Source organism: Hemiscyllium ocellatum, chromosome 12 (genome assembly GCF_020745735.1).
Source record: "Hemiscyllium ocellatum isolate sHemOce1 chromosome 12, sHemOce1.pat.X.cur, whole genome shotgun sequence".
In the NCBI taxonomy this organism is placed as follows: domain Eukaryota; kingdom Metazoa; phylum Chordata; class Chondrichthyes; order Orectolobiformes; family Hemiscylliidae; genus Hemiscyllium; species Hemiscyllium ocellatum.
Window position 1 is genome coordinate 86,923,332 of NC_083412.1, and position 15,181 is coordinate 86,938,512.

At 48.8% G+C, this 15,181-nt stretch overlaps 1 protein-coding gene across 1 annotated transcript in view; it reads left to right on the top strand.

Moving 5' to 3' along the window:
- LOC132821192 (ATP-binding cassette sub-family G member 1) overlaps nt 1–15,181 on the top strand; it is a 66,427-nt gene that overhangs the window by 20,820 nt on the left and 30,426 nt on the right. The window contains exons 2-3 of the mRNA XM_060833836.1: nt 7,145–7,262; nt 12,792–12,924. Coding sequence (XP_060689819.1) covers nt 7,145–7,262; nt 12,792–12,924 — 251 coding nt within the window. The remainder of the gene's footprint in view (nt 1–7,144; nt 7,263–12,791; nt 12,925–15,181) is intronic.

Genomic DNA, 15,181 nt, shown 5'->3' on the forward strand with positions numbered 1-15,181 from the left:
TCTGACCTTGTCGGCCCGCATGCCAAATGGGTTTCTTCTTTAAATAGAGACTGAAATCTGACAGTGTCATAGAATCTCAACAGTGTGGAAGCAGCCATTCTGCCCACCGAGTCCACACCAACCCCTCTCTAAAGAGCATCCAACTCCTACCCACCTCCCTACCATAACCCTGTAACCTTGCATTTCCCATGGCTAATCCACCTAGCCTGCACACTATGGAGCAATACAGATGGCCAATCCACCCAACCTGCACATCTTTGGACTATGGGAGGAAACGGGATCACCTGGAGGAAACCTACCCAGAAAGGGGGAGAATGTGCAACCGCTACGCGGTCCCCCGAAGCTGGAATCGAACCCAGGTCCCTGGTACTGTGAGGCAGCAGAGCTAGCCACTGAGCTACGATGCTGTCTCCAGACCATCTTCAGAGGTGCAGCTTGGAAATTACTGCTGATCCCAATGGGCAAAAACCGAATGCATTCATATATAATCTGGCCCAGTCAGCATCTTTACTGTGAGCTTTAACCTGGGGCTAGAGTTACGCTGCCGAGGGGAGAGACCTGTGTGGAGGTACGTTTCCCAGTTTGTCGGACCTACCTCAATAAAAAGGCCAATGAGTGTCACAGACGTCACTTTGGGGATGAATGTGTGGGATAGACCTGCCGATCCAGAATCTAAACTGAAGTGGCCCTGGGCATAACTCCACAGTTAGGCAGACTGGTTAATAGGCCAGCGATTGGTTCTTTAGGACTTTATCCCAGTTTTGTGAAAGTCTATTAGGGTTTCTATCTCCCCCCACCAGCCCCTACTCTCCACATCCTCCATGGCAATCCATACTGATTCATACTCCCCAGCCACTCATCTCCCCTATACAGCCCCCATGCTAATTCATTGTCCCTCGTACACCAATGACAACTCATGGCTCTTCCATGTCCAGTCAGCTAATTTTCAATTCACTTCTGGGGTGTGAGTATCACTGTCTGGGCAAGTATTTATTGTCTATCCCTAGTTGCCCTTGAGAAGGTGGTGGTGAGCTGCCATCTTGAATCACTACAGTTCATGTGCTAAGAGTTGACCCTCAATGCCATTAGGGAGGAAATTCCAGGACAGTGAAGGAACGGTGATATGTTTCCAAATCAGGATGGCGAGTGGCTTGGAGGGGAACTTGCAAGTGGTGCTGTTCCCATGTATCTGTCCGTCCAGATGGAAGTGGTTGTGGGTTTGGAACATACTGTTGAAGGATCTTTGGTGAATTTCGGCACTGCATCTTGTCGACAGTTCACACTGCTGCTACTGAGCGTCGGCGGTGGGAGGGAGTGGATTCTTGTGGATGTGGTGCCAATAATTTAGGATGCGTTGTACTAGATGGTGTCAAGCTTTGGGAGTGTTGTTAGAGCAGCATCCATCCAGGCAAGTGGGGAGTATTTTGTCACACTCCTGACTTGTGCCTTGTAGATGGTGGACAGGTTGGTGGACGGTGACATCACTTCCTCCCCCACTGCTGCACGGACAACAGCCACCACCGGCCATACAGCCTCCGCATTCGCTGCCCAGATAGCCGCCTCCACAATTGCCAGGAAGATCATCGCCAACAGATATGTGGCCGTTACGGGATCCACGGCCACCGGGACCAGCGTCGTTTCTGCCCGATGCGCCACTTCCGCCCCCAGAGTGGCCGTCGTCACAGCCACTTCTGCCCCCAGTGACGTCACTCACATGTTCAAGGACCACGCCGCCCCCAAGTCAATCTCCGCCCCCATGTTGATCTCCACCCATACGACCAACTCCGCCCCATGACTAACTCCGCCCCCACTCCCAGCTCCAGCCCCACACCAGGTCCTAGCTCCCAGCCCTGCCGTATTTTCACTATCCCTCCAGACCTCCCTCTCTCCGAGGATGAACGATCAGTCCTCTGCAGAGGCCTCACCTTCATCCCTACACTCACGGATCAATGAGTTCGACACACGGCTAGATATCGAGCATTTCTTCCGCCACCTTCGCCGCCGCGCCTACTTCTTCAACCAGGATTCTCACCCACCCTCTGACAACCCCTTCTCCCGTCTCCAACACACCCCATCCACCTGGACACCCCGTGCTGGACCCTTACCCACCCTCGATCTCTTCATATCCAGCTGCCACCCTGACATTGACCACCTCAATCTGTCCAGCCCTCTCACCCACTCCAACCTCTCACCCTCACAACGTGCAGCCCTCCACTCCCTCCGCTCCAACCCCAACCTCACCATCAAACCCGCAGACAAGGGAGGCGCAGTGGTAGTTTGGCGCACTGATCTTTACACTGCTGAGGCTAAACGCCAGCTCACGGACATCTCCTCCTACTGCCCCCTTGACCATGACCCCACCTCACACCACCAAACCATCATCTCCCAGACCATCCATAACCTCATCACCTCAGGGGACCTCCCATCCACCGCCTCCACCTCATAGTCCCAGAACCCCCCACCGCCCGTTTCTACCTCCTGCCCAAAATCCAAAAACCCGACTGCCCCAGCCGACCCATTGTCTCAGTCTGCTCCTGCCCCACCGAACTCATCTCTGCATACCTCGACACTGTCCTGTCCTCCTTAGTCCAAGAACTCGCCACCTACATTTGGGACACCACCCACGCCCTCCACCTCCTCCATGATTTTTGCTTCCCCTGCCCCCAACGCCTTATCTTCACGATGGACATCCAGTCCCTGTACACTTCCATCCCCCATCACGAAGGCCTCCAAGCCCTCCGCTTCTTCCTCTCCCGCCGACCCAACCAGTACCCTTTCACTGACACCCTCCTTCGACTGACTGAACTGGTCCTCACTCTGAACAACTTCTCCTTCCAATCCTCCCACTTCCTCCAAACCAAAAGAGTAGTCATGGGCACCCGCATGGGCCCCAGCTATGCCTGCCTCTTTGTCGGATATGTGGAACAGTCCATCTTCCGCAGCTACACTGGCACCACCCCCATTTTTCCTCTGCTACATCGATGACTGTATCGGCGATTCCTTGTGCTTCCACGAGGAGGTTAAACAGTTCACCCACTTTTCCAACACCTTCCACCCCGACCTCAAATTTACCTGGACCGTCTCAGACTCCTCCCTCCCCTTCCTAGATCTCTCCATTTCTATCTCGGGCATCCGACTCAACACAGGCATTTACTACAAACCGACTGACTCCCACAGCTACCTAGACTACACCTCTTCCACCCTGCTCCCTGTAAAAATGCCATCCCATATTCCCAATTCCTTCGCTTCCGCCGCATCTGCTCCCAGGACAACCAATTCCACTACCGAGCAACTCAAATGTCCTCCTTCTTCAAAGACCGCAATTTCCCCTCCGACGTGGTCGACGACGCTCTCCACTACATCTCCTCCACTTCTCGCACCTCCGTCTTTGAACCCCGCCCCTCCAATCACCACCAGGTCAGAACCCCACTGGTCCTCACCTACCACCCCACCAACCTCCAGATGCATCGTATCATCCTCCGTCATTTCTGCCACCTCCAAACAGACCCCACCACCAATGATATATTTCCCTCCCCTCCCCTATCTGCATTCAGGAAAGACCACTCCCTCCGTGACTCCATCATCAGGTCCACACCCCGCACCAACCCAACCTCCACTCCCGGCACCTTCCCCTGCAACCGCAAGAAATGCAAAACTTGCGCCCACACCTCCGCCCTCACCTCTCTCCAAGGCCACAATGGATCCTTCTATATCCGTTGCAAATTTATCTGCACCTCCACACGCATCATTTGCTGTATCCGCTGCACCCGATGTGTCCTCCTCTACACTGGGGAGACAGGCCGCCTACTTGCGGAACATTTCACGGAACACCTCTGGGCCACCCGCAACAACCAACCCAACTGCCCCATGGCTGAACACTTGAACTCCCCCTCCCACTCCGCCAATGACATGCAGGTCCTTGGCCTCCCCCATCGCCAGACCCTGGCCACATGACGCCTGGAGGAAGAACGCCTCGTCTTCCGCCTAGAAACCCTCCAACCACACGGGATGAATGTAGATTTCTCCAACTTCCCAATTTCTCCTCCCCCCACCTTATCTCAGTCCCAACCCTCGGATTCAACACCGCCCTTTTGACCTGCAATCTTCTTCCTGACCTCTCTGTCCCCACCCCCTCTCCGGCCAATCACCCTCACCCTCACCTCCTTCCACCTATCGTATTTCCAGTGCCCCTCCCCAAAATTCTGTCCCCCCCTGCCTTTTATCTCAGCCCGCTTGGCACACCAGCTTCATTCCTGAAGAAGGGCTTATGCCCGAAACGTCGATTCTCCTGCTCCTCGGATGCTGCCTGGCCTGCTGTGTTTTTCCAGCACCACATTTTCCAACTCTGGTACTCCAGCATCTGCAGTCCTCACTTTCTCCAGGGTTGGTGGAGTCAGGATGTGAGTTAGTCACTGCAGTATTCCTAGCCTCTGACCTGCTATAAGCATTAAAAGTACTAAATACAAAACCAATGGTTCTTAGAATAGCATGTGTGGAATTTCTCATGAAAAAAAACACCCATTCACAAATCCTGTTTCTCCAACTATAGAAAATTATCAATCAGACACACCATGACATTATCAATAATGGAGCTTTAAATACTTCCACACGCCTTATTCTTGTACAAGTCAAACATTGTGGCATTGGCAAAAGAGAAAGGAACAGCTCTCTCATCCATCCAGATCTACTGCCCTTGCCCTCATTATACCTACCTGGCTCAGAGCCGAGACCCAGTCAAAGATTATCTCTGTGAGGTTGTTCTGTTTTGACAGCTGGCGAGAATCATTAACTTTGTTTGATTATGTTTTTCTGTGGTTATACGAAGGTGTTGTCAGATGTGCTGAAATTGTTCCAGTATCCATGGTATCAGAGTGATGTTATGGTTTTGCTACATATAGCATACTCTTGTGCTCTATTGGTGTTGGAGAAAGGGTAACTGTCCCTTCTGATGGCTTGTGGACTCTCCAAGGTTTTTAGCCTTGGAGGGGTAGTCTCCCCTCTTAACTATGAAAGACTTTATCTGTTTATATGCTTCTGCTAGAAGATTCTATTACACCAAGCAGTGAGCCTTGTAAGACTCCATTCCGATGTACCAGGCATCAGGAGTGCAGGTGTTGGTCTATAGAGCAAATATTCTGTTGGTACCTGCCGCTTTCCTGTATGTGTAGTTGACCCCTTCTCAAAATTGACTCGGAAAGGCTAGAGAGTGAGAGCTTTCAGCTCCACCGAGGAGCGAGCCTGAAATTGGAGGTGTGCCCATGCACAAATGGTGCCTCAGTCCCAATCCTAGCACCCTGCACTTCTCCATAGGGGGTTTTCCCAGAGGCTGGGAATCACAATTAGCAGAACTACCCAGCTGAAAAGGGTGGGCTGCCCATTAAGGACATGGGCAGCATGGTGGCTCAGTGGTTAACGCTGCTGCCTCATCACATCTGGGACTCAGGTTCAACTCCAACCTTGGGTGACTGTGTGGAGTTTGCACATTCTCCCCGTGTCTGTGGGGGTTTCTGCTGGGTGCTCTGGTTTCCTCCCACAGTCCAAAGCCATGAAGGTTAGATAGATTGGCTGTGGTGTAGTGTCCAGGGATGTGCAGGTTAGGTGGATACGCCATGGTAAATGCAGGCTATGGAGATAGGTTGGGGGTAGGATCTGGGTGGGATGCTCTTTGAAGGGTCAGTGCAGATTTGATAGGCTGATTGGCCTCTTTCAGTACTATAGGGATTCTATGATATCTAAAGGCCTATTGCACACCATTGAGGCTTCAGAGCTTGGGGCAACTGCCTGGAGGCAGTCTCTAGATCTTTCAGTCCGAGTCCAGAATGTCTCCTTTTCAGAACCTGACTCAGTCTGACAGGGCTTCCATTGGAGCTGAAACAGAAATCACTGGGAAAATTCAGCAGGTCTGGCAGCCTCTGAGGAGAGAGAAACTGAGTTAACATTCTGGGTCCAGTGACCCTTCCTCAGAACTGAAGTTCTATTGGAGTTACAGGTCCTGAAGGAGCCTTCACTGGATAATGATTCCACCTGTATTTGTTATCACCCAGCGACCTCTTTCTTACCTCTGACCTTCATCGATCCTGACCATTTAGTTGCTTACTATTTCAGCTCACTGTCTCGCTGTCAAGCTGACACCCTTCCTGCAGCGCTCCAGTGAAGCCCAATATAAACTGGCGCAACAGCACCTCATTTTCCATTTAGACAATTAAAACCTTCAGGACTCAGCATTGAGTTCAACAACTTCACAGCCACAAACAGTCTTCTGTCTTGATTAACCGCCAGCACAAAGTGTTGCGTTGACGTGGTTTTGCTCTCAACAGAGCTGACCAATTTTCAACTATTCACACCTACCATTAACACCTATTCTGCATCTGTATATCTCCTCCACCATTGCTAGCACTCCCTTTTGCATGGTGGCTCAGTGGTTAGCACTGCTGCTTCACAGCGCCAGGGACCCAGGTTCAATTCCCACCTCGGGCAACTGTCTGTGTAGAGTTTGCACATTCTCCCAGTGTCCTCGTGGGTTTCCTCCAGGTGCTCCGGTTTCCTACCACAGTCCAAAGATGTGCAGGTCAGGTGAATTGGCCACGCCAAATTGCCCGTAGGGTTAGGTGCATTAGTCAGGGGTGAATGTAGGGGAATGGGTCTGGGTGGGCTGCTCTTCGGAGGGTCGGTGTGGACTTGTTGGCCTGAAGGGCCTGTTTCCACACTGCAGTGAATCTAATCTAATCACCATCTCGCTCCTTTTCGTCACAGCATTTCCCAGCCCACTTTAGTCCTGAGTAAAGGGTCATATTGGACTCGAAATGTTTCTCTCTCCAAAGGTGCTGCTAGACCTGCTTAGCTTCTCTAGCACTTCCTGTTTTATTTTAGAAAATCTCCAGTATCTGCAGTTCTGTGTTTTTATTTAAGATAACCCCTTGCTGCATGGGTCCTTCCTACACAGTGTTGGCTTGTGACTAACATTCTCCCAGCCTTTAAACCTGACGTCAGAGTCCCAATAACAAAAGGGCAAACTCCTGTAGCTAACTGAGAAAAGTGTCCCATTTGCCAGCCCGAACATTGGCTAATAAATGACTGAGTTATGTTTTCAGCAAAGTATTCATATTAACATTCATGTTCCATATGTTTTTGTTCGCCTCAATAGGTTACAAGACTTTACTGAAGGGTATCTCAGGCAAATTTAGCAGTGGAGAGCTCATCGCTATCTTAGGTCCCTCAGGAGCTGGGAAATCAACGCTCATGAATATTCTGGCAGGTTACAGGTAAGAGGAAATTAGTCCAGCTGCTGAAAAGACCAGCAACCATCTCAACATTACAAATAACAGACTTCCCATGAAACCCATACCTTGGTGACCAGTCAGTTTCCTTTTTGGGAAGTACGTAGATTACAGGACAGGCACGTGATACTCTCAGATAATATGCTCACCCTCGCTCTGGACACACACATCAGGACGAACCACTTGGCTGAGGGTGGTCAGTCCCAGAGTGGACTGCACAGAGGAAGGGCACGAGGGCGTTTAAAAGGGGGGAAGAAATGGGGCGAGTGATGCCCCCAGTTGTCGTACAGACCCTGGCGTACATTACATTACAGCCACCAAGTGTGTAAAACAAAAGGGTCTGAAATGAAAGCATGCAGTAATTTGGCTTGCAGTGGAAAACTTTGTTTTAATTCCTCTTCCAATGGCATCTCTATATTTATAAAAGAATATATGAGTTAAGTATAGAATTGTGACTTATAAACTCTGTACTGTCTGTGCTGATATAATGTGATAGTTCCTTTTCCGTGCTATTCCATGTTATAACAAAATCACGTAATATCCACATCATTTAAACTAATGGGACTGGAATCACATTATAGCCAATACAGGCAAGGAATGTCCGTGTTTTACAACTAATGGTCTATATCCTCCAATCGCATTATAGCCAGTACACGTTGAAGAAATGTGCATTATAGCAGAACCGATTGTTTGACATTCGATATATCTGTGTTACTGGTTAGTGAATGTGTTATGGTACATAGTGTGTTGAACTATACCACTGGTCCTTCACTTCTGGGATAGGCCTCCTAGTCTCCGCTAGCTGGAAAGGTCTTAACCTGGAATGAGATTGGCGATACTCAGCCTGTTTCCAATGGGCTTAGCTCCAAACTTTGAGTTTTCTTCAAGAAAAAGGACAGGCTGTCAAAGCTGTCCATCAGGACACACTCAAGAATGACAAATTTTGAAGGGAGCAACAAATTTCTACTGCATGAACAAAGTGGTCTGATCAGATTCTGTTTGGTTGAAGCATTGCCATGGAGAATGCACCAAGAAACAATTGCCCCCAGTGCTTCTCTTTAATTTAAAACAGGCACAATGCTTGAACTTCTTTCTGTTCCTCTGCAGAGAACAGATTTCTTACATCCTTCAATATAAGCATATGTACCTTTGAGCAAGTGTGATTGAGATAGGTTGAGAGCCTGACTGATAAAGAACCCAGAATTAGTATCCAAAACAGAAATTGCTGGAAAGTCGCAGCAGGTCAGGCAGGATGTGTGGAGAGCTGAATCAGAGTTGAACTCAATATTGAGTCCAGAAAGCTGTAGGGTTCCCAGGCAGAAATGAGTTGCTGTTCTTCCAACTTGTGCTGAGCTTCACTGGAGCACTGCAGCAAGCCTGAAACAGAGATGTTGGCCAGGGATCAGGGTGGGGTGTTGAAGTAGCAGGCAACTGGAGGCTCAGGGCCTTTCTTGCAGACAGAACATAGGTGTTCTGCAAAGTGATCAGCCAGTCAACGTTTTGTTTCCTCAATGAAGAGGAGACCATATTACGAGCAGCGAACGCAGTAGACTAGATTGAGTGAACTGTAGTAAAGCGCTGTTTCACCTGGAAGGTATATTTAGGCCATTGGATACTGAGGAGGGAGAGGATAAATGGAATGGGTGTTACACCTTGAGTGATTGCAGGGGAAGGTACCAGAGGGCTAAGGGCGGTCGGGGAGCTGGGTTGCTGGAGTGGAGGGAGTGAAGGAGGAGTGGACCAGGGTTTCCCAGAGGGAGTGGACCCTGTGGAAGGCTGACAAGGGAAGGGAGAGGAATATGTGTCTGGTGGTGGCAGCAATAACGGGGCTAATGATTTTCTGGTTGTGGATGCAGATGGGATGGACAAGGGGGACCCAGTTGCTGCTGTGGGAGGGAAGAGAGGGGGTGAGGACTGAACTGCGGGAGATGGATCAGACCCAGTTGAGGACCCAGTCAACAATGGTGCTTGGGAATCCTTGGTTGAGGAACAAGATGGACATTTTGGAGGTTCCCTTTTTCGACATTTGCATCATGAGAACATAACAGAGTGGCGCAGCGGGAGCGTGCTGGGCCCATAACCCAGAGGTCGATGGATCGAAACCATCCTCTGCTATTATTCAATGTTACCTCGAACTGATTTCCTTTGGATCGGTGCTCTCTTCTGCCAGCTGCATATCGATGCACTCGCCAAATCCACTCCATGCAAAGTGCGTGGTTTTAGAGGTCTCAGTGACATTCTGTTGTTCGGCGGTTTTGATAGTTAGTGGGTGGCACAGTGGTTAGCACTGCTGCTTCACAGCGCCAGAGACCCGAGTTCAAATCCCGCCTCTGGCGACTCTGTGTGTTAGGTGAATGGGTAAATGCAGGAGAATGTTTCTGGGTGCGTTAGGCTTCGGCGGTCGGTGTGGACTTGTTGGGCCGAAGGGCCTGTTTCCACACTGTAAGTAATCTAATCTAATTACAGAGGCCACATATTCCCCTCTAACAGTGTCAACTGCTATTCTGGCCCTCGGGTTAGCTACTCGTCACTTTTAGTGGGCGGCACGGTGGCACAGTGGTTAGCACTGCTGCCTCACAGCGCCTGTAGACCCGGGTTCAATTCCCGACTCAGGCGACTGACTGTGTGGAGTTTGCACGTTCTCCCCGTGTCTGCGTGGGTTTCCTCCGGGTGCTCCGGTTTCCTCCCACAGTCACAAAGATGTGCGGGTCAGGTGAATTGGTCAAGCTAAATTGCCCGTAGTGTTAGGTAAGGGGTAAATGTAGGGGTATGGGTGGGTTGCGCTTCGGCGGGTCGGTGTGGGCTTGTTGGGCCGAAGGGCCTGTTTCCACACTGTAAGTCTAATCTAATCTAAAAAAAATGTGACAGACAGAGGAACTGTGAGAATAGCATAAAGTCTTGACAGGAAGTAGACTGTGAGGATGCATGGTCGAGGTAACTGGGAATCAGTGGATTTGCAATGGATTTTGGTGGTCAACCTAGGCCCAGAAATGGAAACAGAGAAAAACAAAGGAGTAGTTGGAGATGGACCAGGTGAAGGTGAGAACATGGTGGAAATTTGAAGCGAAATTGATAAACTTTTTCAATTCTGGAGGAGAGAGGGAATCGGCACCAATGATAACTTTGATATACTAGAGATAGAGCTGCGGGTGGAGGCCAGAATAAGACTGGAACAAAAAGACAAGCATCACTGAGGCCCATGGTCACCCTCTGACCTGAAGAACATGAGAGGAGTTAAAGGGCAAGTTGTTCAGAGTGAGAATGGGCTCGGCCAGGCGAAGGAGGAGGCTGTTAGGGGGTGGGGACAGTTCAGGCCTTTGTTCCAGGAAGAAGCAGAGAGCCCTGAGACCTTCCTGGTGGCGGATGGACCTGTAAAGGGATTGTATGTCCATGGTAAGGAGATGGCTGGAGCCTGTGAACTGGAAAGTCTGAAGCTGACAGAAAGCGTCAGAGAAATCGTGGATGTAAATGGGAAGGGACTGGAGAAGGAGAGAGGAAGAAAAAAATCGAGGTAGGAAAAGGTGAGTGCTGTGGGGCAGGAGCAGGTAGAAACAAAGGGTCTGCCCAGGCAGTCCTATTTGTGGATTTTAGGAGGAGCAGTGTGGGTTTGGGATCTATGAGCCTGGATATGCTGTGGGGAAGGGGTGGGGCAGATCACCCAGATGAAATGAGGTTATGACCATTGAGGATAAACTAGCCTGATGTTCCACGGTAGGCTCATGGTCCAGGGGGAGTTAGGAGGAGGTATCTGAGAGCTGGCGCTCAGCCTTCACAAGGTCAGAGTGAGTCCACCACACAACAAAGACCGCACTTATCAGTAGGCTGAATTACAAAGTCAGGGTTGGATCTGAGTGCAGCCAGGTCAGTTGGAACCGGTTAGGGGGGGTGGGGGGGGGGGGCGGAGGGGAACGTAGAGAGATTGAGGCGGCAAATGCCACATCGACAGCTCTCGATGAACAGGTTGGATGCACGTGAGGCCCGAAAGGGGTGTCCAGATGGAGTGTTGGAGGTGAACAAAGGACAGGGAAAGGACTCTTGTCCAAAGAAATAGGCACAGAGGCAAAGGTGAGGGAAGAAGAGTTCAAAGTCATAATTGGTATCGATAAGGTGAGAGGAGAAGAATTGAGAAAGGACACGAAGGGCAACTCTTTTGCATAGAGGGGTTCAAATGTGGAATGAACTGCCAGAGAAAGTGATGTATGCAGGTACAGTTACAATGATTAAAAGACGTTTGGATAAAGTCATGAATAGGAAAGGTTTGGAGGGATATGGGCCAAGTGCAGGCAGGTGGGAGTAGTTTAGTTTGCGATTATGGACTGGTTGGACTGAAGGATCTGTTTCTGTGCTGTGTAACTGGATGACCAAGAGACGGCACAATGCTGACCAAAGTAGGGAGTGTAGAAGTGTTGGCAGCACAATTGCCAAATCAGGAGATTTCCAGGAGGTTTCATCATATGATGTACCTTCTCCAACATCCTTTCTAATTCTCACAATCTGTCCGCAATAAGTCAGTCCCTATGGTGTTTTGCAAACCGTTAACGTATGAAAAAAATTCTTCGCTAGCCATTTGGATAAGCCTTTTCCCCCATCAGCTATAATTTTAGACCTGAATTGCACAAACAATATATTCTATTGCTCGCCAACAAAATCAGAAATTGCTGGAAAGACTCAATAAGTCAGGCAGCATCCATGAAGAGGAAGCTGAACTAACATTTTAGGTTAATTTATTGCTCCTTTCGTATAATTTACCTCTTGATATTGTTCAGGCGATCAGCCTTTAAATTTAGCAATGTCAGAAAATTGACAGCCCTAGATTTGACAGGGAACCTCAGGGGTGATACAGATATATCTACTGCTGCCTGTTCAGGCATGAAGTTACTAAAGCAGGTGCCTTATTGGAAGCAGGTGGAGAGAGTTTAATTTTGCATTTCATTGCTGCTATTCCTGACCTGTGCAAAACAGCATTTTGAAGACCCCGCAAGAGTTGATATTTATTTTAAGTTGTTTGGTGGCATGGTGCCTCAGTGGTTAGCATTGCTGCCTCACAGCACCAGGCACCTGAGCTCATTTCCAGCCTTGGGTAACTGTCTATGTAGAGTTTGCACATTCTCCCCGTGTCTGCATGAGTTTCCTCCGGGTGCTCCGGTTTCCTCCCATAGTCCAAAAATGTGCAGGTTAAATGGATTGGCTGTCCTGACTTGCTCATAGTGTCCAGGGATGTGCAGGCTGGGTAAGTTAGCCATGGTCAGAAAGTGTGCTGGAAAAGCACAGCCGATCAGACAGCATCGGAGGAGCCAAAGAGTCAACATTTCGAACATAAGCTCTTCATCAGGAATGCCGTTCCCACAGGAATGTGTTAGCAGTGGGAAATGGAGGGGGTTACAGGGATAAGGTGGGTCTGGATGGGATGCTCTTCGGACTCAGTGTAAACTCAAAGGATTGAATAGCTTGCTTCTGCACTGTAGGGATTCTGTGATAGTACCTCCTCTATCTTGTTTTTGTGATTAATTCCAGGGAAAGTGGAATGAAAGGTGAGCTCCTGATTAATGGACACCCACGAGATCTCCGATCCTTCCGGAAAGTGTCATGTTACATCATGCAGGATGACATGCTGCTCCCTCACCTCACTGTTCATGAGGCGATGATGGTAGGTCTGCGCTGCTGTGCTACAATAAAGGCAACAAGAGCCCCTCATATTCATTGCATTGAAGTCACTCTGAAAAATATCTCAAGGCACTCTGTGGGTATATTGTTGGCCAACTGAGTCACATGAAATATTAGCGAGTTTGGTCAAGGAGGGCATGTTAAAGGAGGAGAAAAAGAAACAGAGAGGTAAAGAAATTTAGTGAGTAGTGCAGGAATATCAGAGGGAGCTTGGACGGGAGGAAATTACAGACGGTAGTGAGGATAGGTTCCATATAGAAGCAGAGGGAGGTCAGAATGGGAAAAGATACTTCAGCTCGGTCAGCTCCATCCATTAGCCTCCTCCATTTCTTTTTTATTTTCACACTCCAAGGTAGGTAGGCTTTATTTCCTTGTTCCCTACTGACTGGGAATTGTAATTATTGCCCATTTTCACAGAATTAGTCAAACATTCTTTCACTTTAATTGAGACCCTGAAAGAAAGAAATGAAGTCCAAAGTTCAGATTCTTCTCATGGTGCAGGATGTAGCTGGATCCTCATTCAGCCCCTCTATCCTGTACTAAAAGGCAATCCCTCCCTGATGTCACTGCTCTCTAACTGTAAGGTCCTTTACCCCTACTACAATTGCGCGTACCTGATTCTGATTACTCCACCTTTGGCCATGTCTCCAATTGCCTTAGCCCAAAGCAGCATGGTGGATCTGGATGTCCATTCCTTGTGGCCGTAGTGGCTGTGGTTTTATCAAAGGCTTCATCAGCGATGCGTCTGGCCCGTTGCACTGGGCGGCATTGCCGCGGTTTCAGCGGTGGCTATAGCGGTGGTGGCATGGCGGTTCTGGTTCGTTCCTTGTGGCTATGGCGGCAACATGGCGGCTTCAGATGGTGACTTGAGCAATGGCGACTTGGTGGGTCTGGTCTGTCCCCCCTTGCTATGGTGGTGACACGGTAGCTTCAGAGTTGGCTTCAGCGTTGGCAGCGCGGTGGGTGGGTCTGGGAATCCTTGCTTAGGCAGCTTCAGAGTGCTTTCGGCAGCAGCATCCCATCGCATCTCCATAAACCCAGATTGCTGCGGAGGGAAAATAAATGATGAACTTTGTCCGAACTTAGTCTCATTTATTTATTTTTATAATTTCTGTAATTAAAGTGGAGCAGAACTGTGGTGACTTATACACATCTCACTGTATTTTCATAAGTAAAAGTGACAATAAGTTAATATTATAGTCCCCAGTAACATCATCTCTATCACCCTTCTCTCGATCTGCTTTAAAATCTGTCTCCTTGACCAAGTTTTTGTTTACCTGTTCTAAGTTCTGTCAATTTACTCACAGTGTGTGATCGCTGTTAGTTTTATGTTTACCTCATAATCATGAGATTTAGCTTTACATTTTATCTGACAATGCACTTGCAAAATGTCTTATTCAAAGTGCTATACAAGTCAGTTGACTAGAGCAGATCTAAACCTCAACTTCTCCTTCATGCCTTTAATTTTATATCTACATACCCTACAGAAACAATTCTATCCATATCCATGTCACTCGCGTTAAGTGCTTGCTCATAATAAGTTAAAGTATTTTTGTTGACAGAGCAGCATAGTGGCTCAGTGGTTAGCACTGCTGCCTCACAGCACAAGGGTTGCAGGTTCAATTCCAGCCTCAGGCAACTGTCTGTGTGAAGTTTGCACATCCTCCCCCTGTCTGTGTGGGTTTCCTCCCGCAGGCCAGATGAATTGGCTGTGCTAAATTGCTCGTAGTGTTAGGTGCATTAGTCAGAGGGAAATGGGTCTGGGTGGGTTGCTCTTTAGAGGGTTGGTGTGGACTTGTTGGGCCGAAGGGCCTGTTTCCACACTGTAGGGAATCTAATCAAACTTGATGGGCTGAATAGTCTCTTCTGTGCTGTGTGAGTCTGTAATCCACATACATGTGGGGAGAGAGCTCTTTCTGATTTCAGTTCTGAAGTGCCCGATTTTGAGAATATACCTTCGTATTCTGGATTCTCCCAGAATTTATGGAGGGATACAATTGAGCCACATTGCACTGATTTTTCAAAGATCATCCAATTTTGAACAGCAAGAGAAGTATAATCATTTAAAAGCACTAGTGTACCAGCTGGCCTGGCAAACAAGAGGCATTCTTTACACATGCCTAAGGTAGGGATGAAGCTGTTTGCAAATGAGTATAATGATTTTTGTGATGAAGTGTTAGTATTGCTACGTCTGAGCTCTGGGTCCTGCCAATTGCAGAGGTGTGATCCCATCTCTGAGC